A 21,036-nucleotide genomic window follows, 5' to 3' on the forward strand; every position below is an offset into this window, starting at 1 on the left:
ATGTATATCAGACAGGATCTTTCAAGTATCTGTGCCACATAACAGCATAAAATTGTTTACAGGAATAAATTAAATGTAATATAATCACAATCACGGGTAGACAGAAATGCATTTAACACAGTACCTTGGCTTTTCTGGAGCATCTGAAGGATTGCTACAGAATGGTTCCTGATAGACTGTTTCTGCGAGATCATGATCCAGCAAAGTTGCCATGATTTCTTCACGACTGGGTGGGGACATGAGAGGCTTAAGAATGTGAGCAGTACGTGGTGTAAAGCTTCCACTCTTGGATTGTGAGGGAGAACTGGTTGATCTTGGTGAACTATCTGGAGTTGGAGTTAATGCTTCATTGTTTCTTGAAACATGTAATTCTAAATCCTCAGAAGCTGCATCTAGAAGTTCACCATCAGGTGATGACAATAAGGATGTAAAAGAGGTATTAACTGAATCAAGTGGTTGACAGGGTTCAAAAGTGGTTTCTTTTCTAATGTGGCTTTGAATCCAGTCTGAGCAGGTTGGCTGAGAAAGATTAAGGAATCTCTCTTTGTTTACTGTATTTATATTCAAACTGAATTTTTCATTTAAACAGACTTCAGTCTCTTGGGTACAAGAGGTATCAATAAAACTAGATCTAAAAGTTGAAGAATGAATGTTTTTCCTCCATTGACTATGGCAGTGGTTTTCACTATTATCTAGTGAGGTCTTCTCAAAAAGCTCAGGGCTCAGGGAACCAGACCGTATCCATTTATTTGTGCTTGAAGAATGTTGCTTTTCATCCTCAGATTTTTGGTCATTATGACATAGAAAGTCACCTTCTGTTGTTTGTCCAGAACCAAGATCCTGAACTGCATCACTCAAGAATTTCTGGGGCAAATTTTGATCTGCTGGGACAAACTGGCTTGCAGAATAAAAACTGCAAAATCCACTTTGCCCTATAGTATTAATATCAAAGTTGTAATTGTGGTCTGGAGATAAGCTGTCTTCAAGTGAGTAACAGCTTTCAAAACCAGGGTCTGAAAAAAAAATGGGGCTGTCATTAGATACAGAATGATCAATGTGATTAGTAATTGGCTGGCTTGAAGACTCCTTTTTTGCAAGTTTTGCTGCTTTTTCTTTAGGTTTTGTGCTCCTGGGAGAACGAGATTTTCTTGATGATGTGACTGGTCGTGACCTTTTGATGGCTTTATTCTGTTCAAGAGGGCATGATATGCCCTTGCTCAGCTGTGATTTGTCTGGCAATGGCTCCGGTGCAATACTGGCATTCTGAGCTTTCTGCTGTCTCTTCTGGAGCAACTCTTTCAAAACAGCCAGACCAGACTGTCCTTCACCAAATGCTGATGGGGCCACTATATTCCTGTTTTTATACTGGGAGATGGGTTTTGGTTGCATGGTTGTTTCTGACAGAGGCCTTTGTTTTGTGGTTTCTGGTTTAAAATGTGACATATCCAAAATAAATCCTCTCTGGTTTTGATCACAATTTAACTGTTTCACTGGACTCTTCAAAGATGTTACAAAACAATTTTTAGGCAGTTGAAGTGGCCCAGGGTTTTCCTCAGATGGCTTAAGAATAGAAGAACAAGGATCAGAATGCTTGGATGCCTCTGGTAAACAAAAAATCTGCTGTTGATTATTGTCTTTACAATGCAAATAGTTAGTGGTATGTAATTGATCCATCTTTGCTGTGTCCAGAGAGTCACGGGTTTCATTTAATTTCCCAGCTGGTGGCAAATATCTGATTTGAAAATTTTTTACCTCTTCTGCTTTTGGAGAAGTCTTATCTTTTGAGATATGAGCATTCTGTGTTATGTGAGTTAAGTGATTAGATGGATCAAACATGTTTTGAATGAGAGAAGAGTCCTTCATTCTAAATATAGCACTCTGAGTCCTGGACCTCTGAGAGCTCATTTTTGGTACTTCCCTTCCAGATGCTGTAGAAGTAGATGTGAAAGATGAATGAGGGTCTTCCCGTGGAGCAGGCAAACACTGTGCATCTACAGGCTTATCAATTTCCATCAGTGAGTGAAAACAGCCCAATGAATTACCTTGTGTATCAGCTGAAGGGAGCTGTGCTGATGGCAGATATCCAGCTGAATAGCCAGGAAGAGGACTGTCTTTGAGGCTGTGAAGTGGCTGAGAGCAGACAGAGTTATAAGAAATCTCATGAGGATCTTGATGCTTCAGCACAAACTTGATTTCTGTAGTAGAGTGACTACTTTCTTTTTCATCTTTAAACACAACGCGTTTTCTTGAGGACGCTTTTTCAGCTGTTTTTTGTTTTGTTCTAGGTTTCTTCTTTCCATCATCTGGTGTTTTATCAACCTGGTTAATCTTTTTCTTTTTCTTGGTAGATACAGTGGGGCTAGCAAATTTCTTTTTACATTTCTTAACCTGAGTTTTTGCTCTACTAGTTTTTCCTACACTAGTATTAACAGTCTTGCTGTTGTAGATATTGGGCCCCCTACTAAATAAAGCTTCTCTGTCCAGGTTGGTCAAAATTTCTTCTGCTTTTGGATCAGTGGGAGACCAGCAGCGAGGTGGAGATGTGTTTACTGGGCTTGTGCTTCTCTCAGAAAGAAAACCTAACTTAGACATAACATCACTATAGTTATAGTCACAGTCTTCAGCTTCAGCACTGTAGGAGGGTGAAGGAGGAGAAAGAATTGTATGAGTCCTTTTTCTGAAAGATAAAGTTCTTTTAATATTTGTACTACCTGTTTTTTGTGGTTTTCCAGCTTTTTTCTTGGTTGACTTATGTTTTGCTTTCCTTTTGTGACTTTTCTTTGGTGTTAGTGGATAAATAGGATATTTGGTTGCAGGAGAGTCAGGAACTTTTGGCCAAAAGTCCTTTAAAGGTGCAAGCTTTTTATATAAATTCATCTTTTCCTCTGTGAGTACTACTCTTTCCTCACTAGAATCTACTTTCCCCAATTTAACAAGCATATTTTTTCTCCCTCTAAATCTATTGATGATAATATATTTAATAATAACAGGTGGCAATTTTTTAGAAAGTTTTCTACGCTTTCGAGACTTCTGAGACCCATCCAAACTTTCAACACTTTCCATCGGTTGAGGTAGATTAATTTTTGAGTTGTGTGCGACGAAGCTCGATTCGCTGTCTTCAGTCTCATAATTCACTTTCCGTTTCGTTCGGAGCGTGTACTTATTCCCACACAGTCCAAATGACTGCTCAGTTTCAAGAGATCCATCTGCAAACTGGCAGTCAGTGTAATTAGCAGTACTTGTAGGCATTTTGTTTTCAAAAGCCTCAAGAGGAACTTGAACTAAGTCACCAGGTAAAGCACTATCCTTATCAGGAATGTTACTACAGGCATTACCTTGTGTATAGCAGCCTTCCTTCACTGATGCAACATCATTTACACTTGCAGGCTCCTGACGATTGATAAAATTATGCTTCTTTTTATTCAGTTTCAGCCTGGACTGTTTGTTGCCCTGCTGTAATTTGTATGTCACGGGAGCTAACTTCTGTGGTCGACTGAGACAATTAGAAAGAACAACACTAGGAAAGAACATATAATGTGCTGCTTGTTGACTGAGGCTTGGCTTTTCCGCCTTGTGCTCCTGAAATTCTTCATACCTAATTTTAAGCTTATTAAGGCCACCCTCATCAGTGTTATTTTCAAGTGAATGTACCACAGTTCGACTGCCTCCTGAACAAGGAACTAATTCACAATTTTCTGTAGCTGTTGCTGGAAAAAAACTATTTATACTTGCACTGCTGGATTTGTCATTTACTTCAGAGGACATTTTACCTTTGGAGTGGCTCATATCAGAAAAGTTATATAAATTTTTATTCAACATGTTGTCACCAATATGGCGGCCCACATGCATAAAAGAGACATCCTTTTCAGCCTTCCTAATGCTAATGTACTTCCTACTAGGTATTGGTCTGTTCACTGATGAAATATCATCTTCATAGTCAAAAATATTATTTCCACATGAAGGAACTGGGAGAGTCTCTGTCTTGCTGCTCTCTGTGTGAGAGTTTTCTGCATGGGTACTATTGCTGAATGGAGTTGGGTACTTGGCTGAGTAAGTGCTTTCTTTTGTTAGAGAATGGACTGAAAGTTCAGGTCTTGTTTCTGTGTTTGGTTGTGAGAGGTCTTCTACAAAATCTTCATTATTCAAAACATGATTAGAAAGGGCACTTGTGTGTTTACACTGAAAAGTAATTTTAGCAGAAGATGGGGGTTCTAGTGTAGCAGCATCTTTGTGAAAGATTGAGGTCTTTACAGACATTTTGCTTGTTGCAATGACAGAGGAGTGAGTTCGAGAACTTTCATTATTCAAAGGATTGTCTGAAATGGAAGAAAAGCAATTTTATTCTAGTCTTCCTGTAAAAAAATAACCTAAGGCATTAAAAATTTTAATAGTATTTTCCTGAAAGCCTTTCCATCCAAATAAGAAACAAAACTCTTGCAAATCGCATTACATTTATCATCATGACAACTAGACACCCTGACTACATGAGTTGCTTTATCAAAATCACATTGTCAGTACATTTGTCTCAGGCATTTTGTCAGTTATTCCTGAATGGCAGACTTGCATACAATTGTCAAAGATTTCATGCTGACTTTCTGAAAGAAGGCTTCACAATCACTTTCAGATGACTATATAAAAACAGACTGATTTCTAGAAAAGTTTATATGCTGCTTTGTCCCTGAGAAGTATGTATACTCATTGGCTCTGAAAAACAAAACTCTTATTTAGATGACCTTCCCCATGCAGAAAAGTCATTGCACAGAAAGCTAAAGTAGTACATCTCACAACATGGCAAGGGATTTATATGAACTGTGCTGTGCACTAAACACAGGTAGTTTCCTGCACTTCTGTGTAGCAGAGCAATACAGCACCCATTCAGGTGTTCATGCAAGAAGCTTGCACCAGTTAGTTAGATCCTGGACTCATATCCATGTATTAATGCTCCCACATAATCTGAGACCAGCAGGTGCTGTGGTAATTTGTCCTGTGCAAACTCATCACATGGTTTGTGTGATGATTTTCATCTCTTTCAGTGATACTTTCATCACATTTACTGTGGGGTAAGTATGGACAGAGACGTGGTAACAAACTAACAAGTGTGTGCTTGCTCATAACCTTGCTGAACAAGTAGCTTGACAGAGGTAGTACCACTACAAAGAGGCAGCTACCACAGAGCACCTAGCACACAGAAATTTGTTCCATCTCTTGTATCCACATCTTTAGCTGAAATGTTGAAGGGGGATAGGAGTTATGGAACTTGCTACATGACCTGAAAGCATGTGCTGCACACTGATGTACTAGACTGGGGATCCTTTGGGCCTTTACTCTAAGTCTCAACCAATATGGGGATCATCTTAGATTCATGCTTCCTTCAGCTTAGCAATTTATTTGCTGCTGGCTGAGAAAAATAAAAGGAAGTCCCAGTCTGTTTCTAGTAACATTTTCTAATGCACACAGAATTGCTGAGCTGTGAAACACAGCTGGGAGACACTGCCTATTATTCTTTGAAGAAAGGAGTCCACAGAAAGAAGGAGGATGATTAACTGAAAACTCAGAAAATGGGAGTTTGGTGGTGTCAACAAACGCCTGGAAAATACCTGGCTATTCAGATACAAAAACTGCAAAAATACTTGCCAGTCAATCAGATTATATGGACACAGATTCATGTGTGGATAGGCATTTTCTAATTCAGACAACCTGGACTGAGATCTGTTTTGAATTTACTCTATCTCATATTATAAGAAATCAGTGTAAAAGTTGACAGAAATACGCCTTCTAAGCTGACGTGATATTTCACATACTTAAAATATGCTTAAATTTAAACAATTACTTAAGAAACAGTCTCTTTAGCCAGCAGCATCTCTTACTACAACAAATTAGAAAGTATGGCAAATAAGGAAATCACAATTGCATATCTGACAAAAGCATACCATATTAGCAATACATCAAATCATGTATTAATCCTACCATTATACCTATAAAAACAAAGGAAAAAGCAAACTATGTTTTAAACACTAAGCACGAAAGAATAGCTGTAGTTATCTATAATCTATCTAGTAAGATCATACAGTTCACTTTCTCAACTGAACATTATAATGTGACTTGCAGATGTTCTAATGAAACAAATAATATTATTTATTTCCCTAACTTCAAAATATGCACTCTGTTGACTAATGTTATTTGATCAAAGATATTGATCATGTTATAAAGATGGCAAAAGATCTCTACAGATTAATTTTTTTTTTTTACAGATTTTGAAAGGCAGTTCCTTCTGCAGTGGCTTTGCCACTCATAGTTTTAACTCATGCAATCCCAAATGAGAATATGCAATCTGCAGAATGAAACACAGGCCCAAACAAAAGCTCACTATAGTTTAGCATGTGTGGCAAATACTTGTAAAGAATCATCTAAATCTACACAGTAATACATTCATTATTTACAATAATCTTAGGAGGATAAATGATCCCACAGAATCATTACTTTTAATATAATATTTGGGTTTTTTTTCCAAAGAACTAATTAAACTATGTCCTTTTTTGGATTATAGATAGAATATGAAAATCAGATTCTGGTAATTCATAGAGGGCACTGAGTTTAAAATACAGTTGTTTTTCAAGGAAGATGTTAAGGGCCTGCTTCTGCAATCTGTTGAGAACTTTTCCTTCCAATTGAAACACGGACTGAAAATGGTCAGCACTTTTGAGAACTAGCAATTTGATGTGAAAATGAACTATGACTCAACTTCCAAAGCTGATTCTCTATTTACTTACCACCATTTTCATCTGCAGTTCCATCTAACTGAGGTATTGAGAGATTAGTTAGGATATTGTTACCACTCCACTCCATTTCTTCCTCCGAAGACGAATCCTCTTCTGTTGAACTTCGATGCATATTTTTGCCAGCTGACCTGGAGGAAAGTGAAGGAACTAATTGATGCATAATACCTCTATTAAGAAACACCACGGGCCACAGGGAACATGAAACTCAATGGGGTGTGGTGCTATGTGGTTGCATAATTTGGGGGAGCAAAAGGAAACAAACAAACATTTTGTCACATTTCTCACTGAGAAAGTAAAAATATTATTCAATGTTACTATTTTAAGAGGCAACAGCAGTAGCCAAACATTTTAAACAGCAGGATTCACTAACTTAAGAAGATGCAGAGAAGGCATTTCGATGTTTAATTTTAGTTCAATTTTACTGCAATTTAATTTCATTGCTTCAAAGTGCTTGAAATTTGAAGACTAAACCAACTATGCAAAATTACTTCAGTTCAGCTGTTAGTGAACAGATGTCTACTTTTTTGTGGTGTTTTTTTTTTGTTAAGAAGTCTTACTGTATTATAACAATTCTCTCTCTTGGCAGGCTTAACTAAATCATGACCAAGAAAACTATGCTTCATTCCACCTCTCACTGAATGTTCTGAAGCAGCAGTTGTTAATACTTAAGCTGCTTTTACTAAGTTAACTGTTCTACACTGCCATGTTTACAGTCATAAATTCACTGGGAAAAAAATAAGCAAAGCTTAGCTTCTCTGGATTTTTTGTGTTTGCTTTATATGGGCATAGGGAAAGGAAAAATATCACAGAATATCACAGAAAACCACAAAGAACAAATCCTCCAGTATATTATAACTACAACCACTTAGGAAATTGATTTCTTTTTTAAAATAAAGTGTGAGATAGACAAAATTCTTACCAGAAATAAGCTATTTTGTGACTACACAAAAGAAATACAGATACATATTAAAGAACTGAAGTTTGGGATTTTAAAATTTGTTTGTTGTTTGTTTAAGTTTGTGTAATACCTTAAAAGATATAAATACAAATTTTTTTAATTTATAGGAAAGAAAATCCACAATAACCTAAATAGAGTTTACTTCTGCAGAATGTTTTGATGACTGGAGTTAGACCAGCATGAATTATATTTATGGTACCACTCCAGACATCTGAATGTCAGCACAGAGCTAATTTAGATCAGGACAGATTTGTTAGTTCAGAAACAACAGGCTCAAATGTAAGCACATCATTTCCACTCACATCTGGAAGCGTGACTTGGAGAATCAAGTAACAAGCACAGCTAGGTACAGTCTCCATGATCTAAGTGAGCTTAGTTGTCCCTCTTCTATGTTCCCAAAACGTGGAAAAGCGCAGCACAAAGCAATCAGCTTGATATGCAAATTAATATCAAACTGGGGATGTTTCTTCCAACCTGAATTATGCTGTAATCCCAGGTAAATCTTTGTCAACTTTAGCAAACCGAATCAGCCTGGAGATGACTTCTGCAGGTGACTTGGATTTTTCGTCATTCAAGCCTATCAGTTTGGATTCCAGGAAAATTTATGTAACACACATGATATCACCACACATGAACTAGTCCAGGTCTTGGTGGGCTTTTTTTCTCCAATTCAATACAAATCAAACCCAAGCCATTGAATTCATTCAATAGGTTGTGGTTACTCCTCATTGGCTCAATAGATTTTCTGAGATAATGTAAGATTGGTAAACACTCACTAACAGAAAAGCCTTAGTATGGATATGCAAGGATGCATTAGGAAGCCACACAGATGGAATGAGCCTGAGCAGAGTAAAGTCAGATCCATCATCAGACTCAAACTGGTTCTTCACACATGAGCAGAATCATGCAGGGGGCAAAGATACCCATGGCTTGTGTCTGAAATCAGTCCAAATTCTGTAGAGATCTCAGTGAAACAGAACTTGTAATTCCCTCTGAACACAAGCTCACTCCCTGCGGAAGCACACGGGATGCACATTTTCCCTAGTGTTTTCTGTCTGGGATTAAGGTGTAGGCATATGTGAGCAAGATATCAGTGAGACAGCTCATCAAGTCTCTTGAGTTTTTAAATAGGATTCTTTTCTGCATGAAAGCAGTTAATTGCTTCAGAATCCTACCTGATTCCTGAAGCTGTACAGTCGAGCCCATACAGAGCTGTGCCTGAGCTAATGAATTCTGCAAGATACAGATTTTCACAGTAACTACGACTAAACTGAAGTTTGATGTGAAGTGTTTTGGATGGAAATTTCAACTTTTTAGACTACTGGAGGGAATAAAACCTAGAAAATCACAGGTCAGATAGGAAAACTAGCTTAAGAGAGCAATTATCTCTAGAACTAGGAGACTAATGAACTAACTAACTTCTGGTTCTGTTACAACTTTAATGCACCTTATGGAAATAAAAGCAGCATTTCTATACCTCTCTGGTTCTCTTAAACATAGTATGATTACAATTTCTGATGTAGAAAAAAACCCGCAAATATAAAAATGTTATGTCAGTGAAGTTCCTCACACTTCAAACAGAATTATAAATATCAGAAGCTGTGCTGAAAGCAGGGGTCAAGAGAAACTGGATATAGCTGCTTTCAATGCCTGTCAGTGCAGACTGTACAAAAGGTCATTACAACCTGAGAAGGTGTTCCAAGAAACTTCGCCTTAAATATATTGAAGTTGCTGACCTTTAGCAGTCAAGCAGAGTGAGCAACATTCACGTTTTGATTTAAGCTTTGAACATGGAAACAAATGGATGTTCTTCCTCAGGTTGCTCGGTTAGTCTTCATATGAATACTTCTTAAATATGGACTTCAGTAAAAGATGTACAAGATACACCTTAACATTTGTATCATATCCACGGTGTGACCTTACAAGCAAGTTACCACTAAAGGTTTTCTTGTATTTGGCATTGTAGAGCAAAAGCCTACTTAATTCTTCCTCAAAGAGCAAACTAGAAGCTTATGTTTGGCCAAACTTAAACAGTTAATCTATATTTCCAGATAACACTGATGAGTCACATCACCATCTAAACAATGTGCATTCCATCCCAAGATCTGCACAGATTTTTCCATGTTGTTAACAGAGACCTCTCTCCATCTCATTGGGCCCATAGCATACTTGAAAATAAGGTGGGAGGAAGGAAAGATCTGGCAGAAAAAAAACAAATTAAGAAAAGAAAATATATACCTCCTTTTTTGCCCAGGCTCTTCCACGCTACTGTCCCACCTCTGGGACATTAGCAAGCTAAGTTCCATTTCTTCTTTCTCACATTGTGGCTCATTTTCTTCATCATCACTGTTCTGAGAATTTTGCCAGCTTCCAAGAGAACGATGGTGAGAGAGTGTTTTTTGATGTCCCATCTGATATCCATCATTCTCCAGTCCAGCCAACAGATCAATCATGGCCTCATCAGCACTACTGCCCACTGCAGAAAAAGCCCATACAAGTAGAATCTATATTTTGTTCTACTTGTAAATGACTAGTTACAGTCTACCAGTAAAAAACAAACCCAACCAAACCAAAGAAAAAAGCCCCATACCATTTAAAAATCTACTAGTTTTTTACTATCTAAGGCAAGGCATGCTACAGAAACAAAGCTCTTTTCATATCTTATTCTTTCAAATTTTATTATTTATCTTTTCTAGCTCTGTATCTAAAACTTTGAGAACTTTCTTTTTTCTGCCCTCCTCTTCTGATTGTACCAGATTCAGTGGACTCACTTCTCTCACTCCACTCTCCTATTACCTCCTCATATTCAGTAAAGCTTCACTCTCCCCTTTCATTTCAGCTTGAGTGCCAGCTTCTGAAGCATCACTGCCTTCTCTTGCTCAAGAGCTGCATTAGCTTTGAGCACTTTTTTCTGTATCACTTGAGGACTTTCAGTCACTGCATCTTGTGAAAAGGGATGATGATTTTGACCAACTATTCCTCATTCTGTTCTTAAATATAATGCTCAACTTTGGCTCCCTTTTCATGTCACTTTAAGCTGTTCTATTCCAAGGTTTCTCAAAACACTGAAAGTTTACCTGACATCACTCCTCTTTAAAATTTTATATTTCTTTTATTTGACCCAAGCTTACAGTAATTTCTGCACTTCCCTTCTCTTTTGTTTTTTTTTTTCTTAAAAATCCTTCCAAGTCACAATTTTTTCTCACTCTCTTCCTACTTACCTATCATCTGACCTCATAATCAATTTATGACCTCAAGTCTACCAGGCATCTTTGTTACTTCTCTCTCCTTCTCTAGTTTAAGAACTACAATCTCTAATTTCTTTCCTTGGGAAGCATCATATGATTAAAATGATCTTGAGAATTATATAAAATAGACCTCAACATTGGTGAGAAAAGCATTTTCTTATTTTGCAAAGGCTTCACAAGATACCATGCAACCCTTTACAACAGAAACCACCCCCTTTTCCAGAGTTTTTGAATTAACCCACTTTCAATTATACTTTCTGTTCTTGGCTCCTTTGCCCTTTGTGAGGCTCATCATTAAACTCCAACCTCTATTTCATGTTAATATGAACCTTGGGGTGTAATTCACACACAATAGCAGAAGTCATGTGGTTCACAGTCCCTGTGGCACTACAACTCTACTACAGGAAACGTGAACACTGGAGCAGGCTATGAGGGAGCGTAAGAGATAAATACGCAGCATGTTACTCATAGTCACACAAGACATCAGGAATCAGCATGACAAGAAGGGAGGAGAGAAAGAAAGAGGAAAAAAAAGTAATATAATCTCAATTTGATTACCTAGTCAATGGAAAAAAAAAGACCATTTCAGCACTTCAACTTGGTTGAGCAATTCAAATGTACATATTATATGTATTACCCCCTATATATTATTTTAGCCACTTTTTATCCTCTCAGGTCTGCTCATGTTTGCCAGCTCCCACAGAATTTCTAATAGTTCTTTCAATAAATCCAAATCTTTGCCTATGAAACTTCTATAATCAAAATCTTGCCTATTCTCTGCAAAATAAAACTACACTCTAAATCTAACTTCATTTACTCCTCCTTTCTTAGCAAGAACAGATTTCAAGGTTGTATATTGTATTACCCACAGACATCTACTGTTGCCCAAGCACATACTCATATGCTATAGGTATCAAAAGCAATGGAGGCTACTACAGGTTTTAAATACTCCTCCCTGCTCTACACTATGTGGTTCACATTAACATTATACACTATGTTTACCAAAGAACATACATAGAGATATATCATGAACTATGTGCTTTTCATCTCCTTTAGAGTATTTGAACTATTTCTAGGTCATAGTTTTTCATACAAGGTCCTTTCTTGGTTATTTTAGGGTTGTTTCCCCCTTGTGCCTCACAATTTTACTGTCATGGTTTTTTCTCCTCCTCTTAAATATTTTGCTTCTTGTTTCTTTGCCTTCAACCATTCTTTGTATCTAAAAATTTTGGGAAATGCTCTGCTGCGACTTGCCTCTCATTATCAACCTACTTATTGCCCAGTACCTCCAGACAGCTGAGCTTCTGAAGACAGATCACATGCATGTTTTCTACCTTAACTGTATGAAAGATGCAGTCAGTAACTGCAAGAGTATCATGGACAGTCAAAATCATCATCATTCTGATAGTTTTAGCCTTATAGCCCTAGGAGCACAAGGAAGAGCAATACCCACAAGAGACTGCATTGAGCTGACCTGGCAAGAGGACAGGGCTTACTGAACCAGTCAAACACAGCAGCCTTTACAAATACAGTCCTGGTGACACTTCTTAGAAAACATAGGGTGTGTTTTGGTGGTGGTAGGGTATGTGTCTGTGTGTGTGAAGTCTCAACCTGTCTGAAAAACTCCTTGAGATAAATTACTTTCTTTCATGATGGGGAGCCTAAGGGAACACAAAGACTGTGGAACAATAAAATAGTCTGGAAGAAAAGACATTCCAGTCATACTCACTAAAAACAGTAGTCTGATTCAGTCTTTGAGACAAAGGCTGAAAGCACTGACTATTCTCCACAATGTTTAGAATTGCTTCTTCATTAATAAGTGCTTCCTCTTCTTTATCAGTATGCATCCTATTGGAGTCTTTAAAAGAAGAAAAGAGAAGAGAAAGTATAAAACTTCTGAGTCAAGAGACATCAATACATTATGAAAGCAAGCCACTTCAGAATGTATTTTACTATCCAAGTATATTTCCATTATTTGCTGTAGCAATTTTAGAAAGGCTTACACTAAAAATAACAAAAACCAAAACTACTCTTTGGTTTTTCGTAAGTAATAATCACAACTTCCTTGGCTTACTTCTGTTAATAGTATGAACAGACAAACTATGACACAGATTTATGCCTAAACAATTAGGATATTAAAAAACTCACCTTTGCTCATCTGTTTATCATCATGCACTTCTACCGTATTAGCTGGTGTACATGGAAAGGCTTCAGGAGAAAGTACCTCAGAATGTAGTGTTAGCTCAGCAGAGAACTCCTCTGACCCATTACTGTAGTCCAATGATCCTGACAACGTTCTAGTTAATTGAAAAGCAAGTTTTAAATGCATATTTAAGGTTTGCATAGAATACTATATTTTATGACAAATGGCTAAACACTTACACAGAGAAGTCATTTTGCTTGAGAATTTCTTTAAGTCTCTTCTGAAAAAATTTTTCACTCTCTGTTGCTGGCACAAATCCACGGTCTTTAAAATTTGAAAAATATTTGTTATTCAGTTTTACTTTGACCTCTCAACACAGAGAGCAGCTAAAATTACTGATTTTATTAGAAAAAGGATCAAAGTTGAAGTGCCTGATAATTTTCAGTGCCAAATTCGAGGGCTGACTTTCCAAGTGTATTAAAAAACTTTAAAATACTTCACATACTCCCAACTGATGTCATTTGCAACTGTAAGTATCAACAGCATTTACAAACCATGATGCAATTACCCCAAGGTGAGCATCCAAGAAAAATCAGTGAACATTTTTGAGAAGTCTGGCTTTTGCAGCCTCAATAACATCACACAGAAACACAGGAAAAAAGTCAACCAGAAAGTAGTCTGCCTTAGCCAGGAACCTGCCTCTTTCCTTCTTCCAATCCTCTGTCTTATTTGCCAAATATCATTCATATTTTAAAAGAAATATGTCCTAGGTTCTGTGGAGAATAGCCTGCTCACTATGCAATTACGTTGCAGAGCATAATCTTCCCCATGTAATGAATTTTACATAAAAACAGGGACATAAAGACAGGGATTTGTCTATCCTATTAGAATTTTAATCTAATATCACCTTAGCTATAATTCTGCAGAAATTCAATGGGACTGCCCTTGTGCATAAACTACAATGGAAAGCTTCAAGATAAAAGAGATTTAGTTTTGTGGGTATTTAAATGTTTTCCATCACAAAGCACACAATCTTAACTACCATTATCATTCATTCTGTCTAGAATGTTTTGCAGACAGCTGAATCATGATGCTGTTTTAGGCAGGGTTACATCATCTTGCTTGCAAAATTGAAAAACACATACTGGACCATAAGCAACCCTGGAAGTAAAAAAACCAGTACATCTAAAAATCCCTCAAACATGATACACCAATTTAAATTCTGTCCTCTTGCTTGCTTCTCATTCAAAACTTTGGATTAACAGCTGCTCAATTGTTTGGGTTTTTTTTACCTTGTGACTCAGGTGGCTTAATTTGAGAAGATTCACATTTCTGCCTCCGTCGCTGCTTTTCATCCTCCCATATAGCTTGCAAACCAGGATTCCTGCCAATCTGGGCTGAAATATGCAATTATACATGAAGGGAAATCTGCCAAAATGACAAAGCATTCTTTCCCCAAATTGGATTCTGACACTTTTCCTCATCTCTTTGTCATTCTAGCCTGTTATTTTTTAATTGCCATTCCGGCCTTACTCTAAGATTTGGTATTATGTAAAAGTTAAGGTGTAACTTCATTTGCTTTCTAGATCTCCTACTTTTAATCTAGATCTTCGGCTTTTTCTTGTCTTCCTACCAAGTAGTGTATATATGGGTGTATGTACATACATAGGCATACATGCACACATGATGCTGGTATTTCCATTAGTATTTTTCCTATAGGTCTGAAACCTTCTATTATGCATTTTAAAAAAACTCTTTATATTGCTCTGATAAGACACTATTTTTATAACCTCTTTTCTTTCAGAATTAACTATTTTTTAAAAAACTTTATAAATTTGAAGATCAACAATTCACTAACACTGAAATATGGATTGTGATTTAACTAAGATGAGCTTTAAAAGTAGAGCGAACTATGACAACATGGTTTCTGTTCTAAAACCATTTTTCATGGAAAGTTATTAACAATTCACCTTCAATATCCAGTTGATTCAAAATGTCAGCAGCTACTGCATCCACCTCCAATTCACAGGTACTTTGTGGCTCAACACCTTTCAACATTAAAGAGCTGTGACAACATAAATACCACAGATTAATTTTATCAATACACTGAGTTTGAAACATGCATCATCATTGTTTTTTAACTGGACTAATATTGAAAATTATTTTGAGGAAACAGGAGTGACTAACTGAATGCAGAATTATCAGTTCCCATCCTCACCTGTAAGTCCTTAAACTAATGATCATATTCAAATCTAATTAGATAGAATTTAACTTAAGATTTAACCTTCAACTTAAAAGGTTTAGCTTTTTCTTTTGTGAAGAGAAGAGAAGGTAGAGGTAGATAACTCCAACTACTAAAGCAATTACAATAATGTTCTTCTCCTCAAGCACAAGATGAAATGTTCTATATAACTCAGCCAATAGGACCAGGTGCGTAGGCAGGATCATGCACCCAGAAAACACAGCAGCAAGAAATTTTCTCTTATTTACAGTTCAGAACAATGAAGAGCAGTTTAACATTTACAACTAGTTTTTCTGGAGTTTTTTCTTTATTTAGCCTGGTGAATAACAAAGGGAGTATTAACAACCCTACCACATGCTGAATTAAGGATAGCTGGTTTGATGAAGACTTGAAATACTAGAAACAGATTCCAGATTGCTGTACCATTATCTGATCACCTTCCTGCTGTGCCTTTTCAGATCTGCAAATGTCAGTGACCTTCCACCTGCTGCTGTCAGTGAACAAATTTTAAGGAGGAAGGTAACAAACAGAAACCAGCTCGTAAAAGTCTGTTTACCCTTTAAAATCATTCAGGGCAACACTGAAAATCCACTCCAAGCTCTTCAACTTTCTAGTAGGGCTTATAGCAACAGGACAAGAGGTAATGGTTTTAAACCAAAATTTAGACTAGACATAAGGAAGATTTTGTGTTATGATGACAGTGATGAAATGCTGGAACAGGCTGTCAAAACAGGTGGGAGAAGTCCCATCTCTGGAAACATTCAATGTCAGGTTACAGGGCTCTAAGAAACCTAATGTAGTTGAACCTCTTCCTGTTCACAGCAGGAGGGCTGGACTAGATGACATTTAAAGGTCTCCTTGAACCCAAACTATGCACACTTTTAAAGACAATCCACTGCCATTACATCCCTCCATTCCCAGTCATGCCACCAGCTAGGAAACAAGCCCACAATATGCTCAAAATACATACTTCTCATGTCACACACTTTGGGTGTTCACTCATCAAAGGATTCAAACAGAGCTCTGCCTGCACAGTGGGCAACAGGAACTGGAGGCAAGCTGAAACTTGTATTTTGATCCCACAGTAACAAATGACTGCAAAAGCACTGGGAAATAAGACTGAGGGAAGAGGCTGCAAGAATTCTTAGCTCCTTTTACAAAACCAAAACACTTCTGGGAACAAGCAAAAAGGACTATGATACCGAGTGGTCAGAGACATCAGAAATGTGGTAAAGACTTCCCTTGACTTGTCTGGAGGATACAAAATCAAAGATGTGAGCTTCCCACTTTCACTGATTTCCTCTTTTAAAAGACAATAAAAAACCCCAAAAACTAACAGGGGTTGGAAAGAAAGATGAGGAACCTTTCTGTCAAAAAACTACAGTATTTCAATTTACATGGCATATTATTCAAATTAAAAACACTGAGATAATAACAGGCCTTTTCTGAAACAAATCTAGGATTTATCATTATAGTAGTCATTAATACTTCCATGATGAAGGCAGGGTTGGCAGTCAAAACTGCAGACTCTAAAAAGAGTTATGTGGAAGCTGATAAAAACACCTGACACACAGTAAATTCTTCATTAGACTTGAGGGAATGTCTTCCCAATACCACTGGTTCATTAGCTTGGCATTTAACATCCTTGTCAAGGCGAGCTTCTAGACACTTGCACTAGTTGAAGTCATGGCAGTAGCACTACAAGCTTCTGTAACATTCAGGTAAGCCACAAAGGCCAAGTCGTTTGTTCCTACTTCAGGAAAACCCTTGAAGGGCGTATGAAAGCAAAGCAGCTTTAACTAGCTCTTCTAACATTTTAATTTATGTTGATTAAAACAAGACCATGAGGTGGTGAGGGGGGAGTACAAACTGTCCTGAAGTACAGTTATTTAACATGGTTACATGCTGCTTTGGGAACTGGTTCAAATGAGTATTGGCAACAGCTTGGTCAGGTGTTAGGTTTGGTGCTTTTGCTCGTCTAAAACAAATGTGTGCAACATATTGGGAAAATACACAAGGTAACAATATTTCCCATTCTCCCTGAACAACACACGTTTCCTCAGCACCTACAGTGCTGTTTTAGCAGGTGAGAAGACAGCACAAAGAAGTCAGAACATGTCTAGTCTCCTCACAGTGGTAGTTGATTGAAAATATGAACTATTTCATGTCATTAGCAGTCGTAATGCCTTGGAATATATTCAGAAGTGGCCTGTTCAATACAAATTTCTTTATACAACAGACTAATCACCTGCCTCACATCCCACACATCAGTTTTGCAAAGAAAAGTAGCAGTTTAGGTAATGCCAAAATCATGATTTGAGAATATCTGTATTAGAACAAGGTTGGAAGAGATGAATTAGCAAGTCCCAAGCAAAGCTTTTCACAGCATCTATGTTTCATTTTTTAAGAAGGCATGTAAAGATACCTGTTCACCAAGAAAGAACTTGCAATACAGGTATATGAAAGACAGGCTTGAGTGAGGTAGTGTAGAAGGAACCCAGCTGCAGGAGAACAGAAATTTACTCTGTGAAGAAGCAAGATAAATCAGGGTTGCACAACAATGAGTTGCCATGGCTAGGCTACTTGGGATACCCACACTAATTAATTTTAAATTGCCTTTTACACCTACACACTAGGTGAAAAACTGCAATACAAATCCATTTTACTTTTGTATAAAAAGCTCCAAATACATTATTTGGAGAACAGGGAAAACGGTCCTTATTTTTGAAGAATGTAATATCCAAATGAAGAATGTAACTCTATCCACTGACACAAAAACTATAGTTCAGGGTGAAACTTGTGCTCAAAGAAATTACCAAGGTTTGGTTTCTCAGATGTTGAGACAATGAATTAAGGCTACAGTCAACACTTTTTAAAAAATGTGCTCACTACATGCAAAGATCAAAGCCCTTAAAAACCTTTAAGAATAATCAACAAGGTCAGTATCTTAATTCCCCAATGTTAATGACAGCCTAAGGAAACAAGTTCTGTAATGACCCCATCCGAGGTATTTGTAATGTTAAACTGAGAACAAGAGACAAAAACTAACTTCATGGAGTATCTGGAAGGTGTTACTGAACTGTGCTGATAAGGACTCTAAAATTTCACGTAATAATTTTCCATGCTCTGCTCATGGCAGAAAACAAGTCCTTGTTTTCAGGATGTTCAAGTGACTTATATAATGTGCATATTATATTAAAAATCAAACAGCTAAATAAAAACATGCACAGGCTGACAAGCGAGAAAAGCAATTATGACAGTCACAAGCTTAGCAAAAATCTGCAACATTACATATCTGCTAGACTGTGCAGAAGTGTTATTTGTCAGATCTCTCCACTTCCATATAAACTAGTGTCTAATAGCAAATCTAAGATTTAAAAAAAGAAAGTGTTTCTCAAAAGCATTCTACCAATCATTCTGCTTTTAACACATTATGTCCAAGTGGTAGACTCGACTGGCAGATACTCTAAGTCTGATGTTTACCAGAAAGTTTTCTCAATGGAACTCATAGAAGTGTTTCATCATTTATTATCAGTTGCCTGAATGGGATAACAAAATGTGTCTCATATCCAGAACTCCTGATGTCAAAAACTGTTGGATAGCAGTACCAGGTTCAGGTGACTGCTGCCCATTTTAGGGAAGGCTTTATAGGTTTCAGTGCAATAACACTGGCAAGTATTATACCTAAAAGCCTTACAGGGATTCGCAGGCACTAGAAATTTTGGACATTTGTCTACTTGATAACAGAATCATTCTAGAATTACATTTTAAAAAAATGTCTCTGACTTAATACAGTGCACTTATCATAGCAGCGAATCAATAATTTGGAGATTTGCCAGGAGCAAGACAGGACATGGCTGGGTTGAGTGCTGTTCTTGGTAAGTGGCTGAGTAGCAAGGTGCTTTCTAGCATGAAAGAGGAAGTTCAGTCACCAAGAAAATTTGACATAGTTCTCAAATGTTTTTTGAAATAAGGCACCATCACTAGCATTTACTCAGCAAAATGCTGCTGATGTTACACATGTGACTTTTATATTTTGCATATTACCTTCCAGGTATCCAGAATTGTATTTCAGCCAAGTGATATACTGTGTTCCAAAGTCAACAAATGCCCAATCACTGACCCTCCTTGCTTAAACAAGAGAACTTGCTAACTGCCACTTACAGCAAGGACTTGGCAGATACATGTTGGACTATCCCTAAAATGTATTCTTAATGTACACAAAGGATAATGAGTCCAAACAGACATCCCAGTCACTAAAAATACAAGACAGGCCTAGAAATTTTGTGGTCTCAAACAACATTTGACTGTCTTTTCCCTTCTTGCTTTTTCTTGACAGAACAAGTAATAACTTGAGCATACAGCTGAAAGGCAGGGAAAGACTTATGTGATCTTCATATCTGATATAAAGGACAGGGAAAGAAATTTAGAAGTTCAGTGACATTTAGAAGAAACTCCAAATATTACTGAAAATAGCAGTCAAGTGGTAAACTTACAGTAAGTAAAATGATTTTGCTAAACAATTCACAAAAGGGTTACATGTCTCAACTTGAAGTGGATGGAACTTGAAGAGGACTGGATAATAAAGAGGGGACTGTGCAGATATTGCATATGAAACTAAAAATGAATACAGCTGTTGATATGCAAGTAAGTATGTTGGGAATACAGAACATATTTTGTTAAGAAAAAAGAAATAAAGGAAGAAAGGTAGCTTTACAGCTGTTGAGTAATGCTAGTAATGCTGTAGCCTGCAAAAATAGAAACAGCTGAGTCACAATCATTTCAGGAAACAATTAAAGGGGTTTCCTTGGATAGGTATCTCATACTATCTGGGTCAGATTTACCCTCAGTAAAGCTGATCATGACAATTATAGATCCATTAAGCCAACCTAGAAGCAAATTTTCAGAATTCGAAAGGAAATGAAGCAGGAAGGCAATATGAAAGTGGCACTGCAGGATGGGTTTGATTACAAGAAAGAACACTGTTTTAACTTGATGACTCCCATAAATAATCCAGGAGAAATTTTAACAGGCAAATAATTTTGTGTAGATACAGAACTGAATAAAATCAAGACTGGAAAAGTTTAGATTTGTTGCTTTGCTATGGCATGCATGACCTACAGCATGGGGAAGACAGTCATGCTAGAACACCCTTAATAACAAAAATAATTTTCTAGACAAAAGAACTTTAACACAGTATCAAATGTAAACAGTTTCAGTAGCAGGAATCATAAATGAGTTCCTAATTTATTAAAGCATTTTAAGAGCTAACTAAATGTGAAATTCCTCTTGGTTATATAAAATGGACAGAGCATTGATACAAAATGTGTAGAACTGAGTATAGACCAGTTTCTGTGACTGAGCTTACTTCACATCTCATTAATACAGCAGTGTAGTAATGAAATATCCTGATAAGGCAAGCCAGTAGACATGCTGGATACATAACCAGATCATAGTATCAGAAAACAAAAGCAGGATAACTGAAAAGTAGAATAATAGAAACGGGATGAGAAGAGAAACATCTTGTACTAATAAATCCTAAAATGTTCACAAGCCAAATTGGCATGATAAATGAAACTGTAAAATGCATCGGGAACTACCATTATCACTGCACACGGTGTACAGAGAATTTGTGTGGTATATTAGGTAGTATTCAGGCTTTACAA

General features: G+C 37.0%; 1 protein-coding gene across 1 annotated transcript in view; it reads right to left on the minus strand.

The window, feature by feature from the left end:
• REV3L (REV3 like, DNA directed polymerase zeta catalytic subunit) overlaps positions 1 to 21,036 on the minus strand; it is a 70,548-nt gene that overhangs the window by 40,343 nt on the left and 9,169 nt on the right. The window contains exons 5-12 of the mRNA XM_031066680.1: positions 15,099 to 15,193; positions 14,421 to 14,525; positions 13,368 to 13,452; positions 13,134 to 13,282; positions 12,715 to 12,843; positions 9,976 to 10,213; positions 6,771 to 6,907; positions 125 to 4,316 (exon numbers count right to left, since the gene is read on the minus strand). Of these exons, the coding sequence (XP_030922540.1) occupies positions 125 to 4,316; positions 6,771 to 6,907; positions 9,976 to 10,213; positions 12,715 to 12,843; positions 13,134 to 13,282; positions 13,368 to 13,452; positions 14,421 to 14,525; positions 15,099 to 15,193 (5,130 nt within the window). The remainder of the gene's footprint in view (positions 1 to 124; positions 4,317 to 6,770; positions 6,908 to 9,975; positions 10,214 to 12,714; positions 12,844 to 13,133; positions 13,283 to 13,367; positions 13,453 to 14,420; positions 14,526 to 15,098; positions 15,194 to 21,036) is intronic.

The sequence above is a fragment of the Geospiza fortis genome, unplaced genomic scaffold, assembly GCF_000277835.1.
Source record: "Geospiza fortis unplaced genomic scaffold, GeoFor_1.0 scaffold98, whole genome shotgun sequence".
NCBI classification, from domain to species: domain Eukaryota; kingdom Metazoa; phylum Chordata; class Aves; order Passeriformes; family Thraupidae; genus Geospiza; species Geospiza fortis.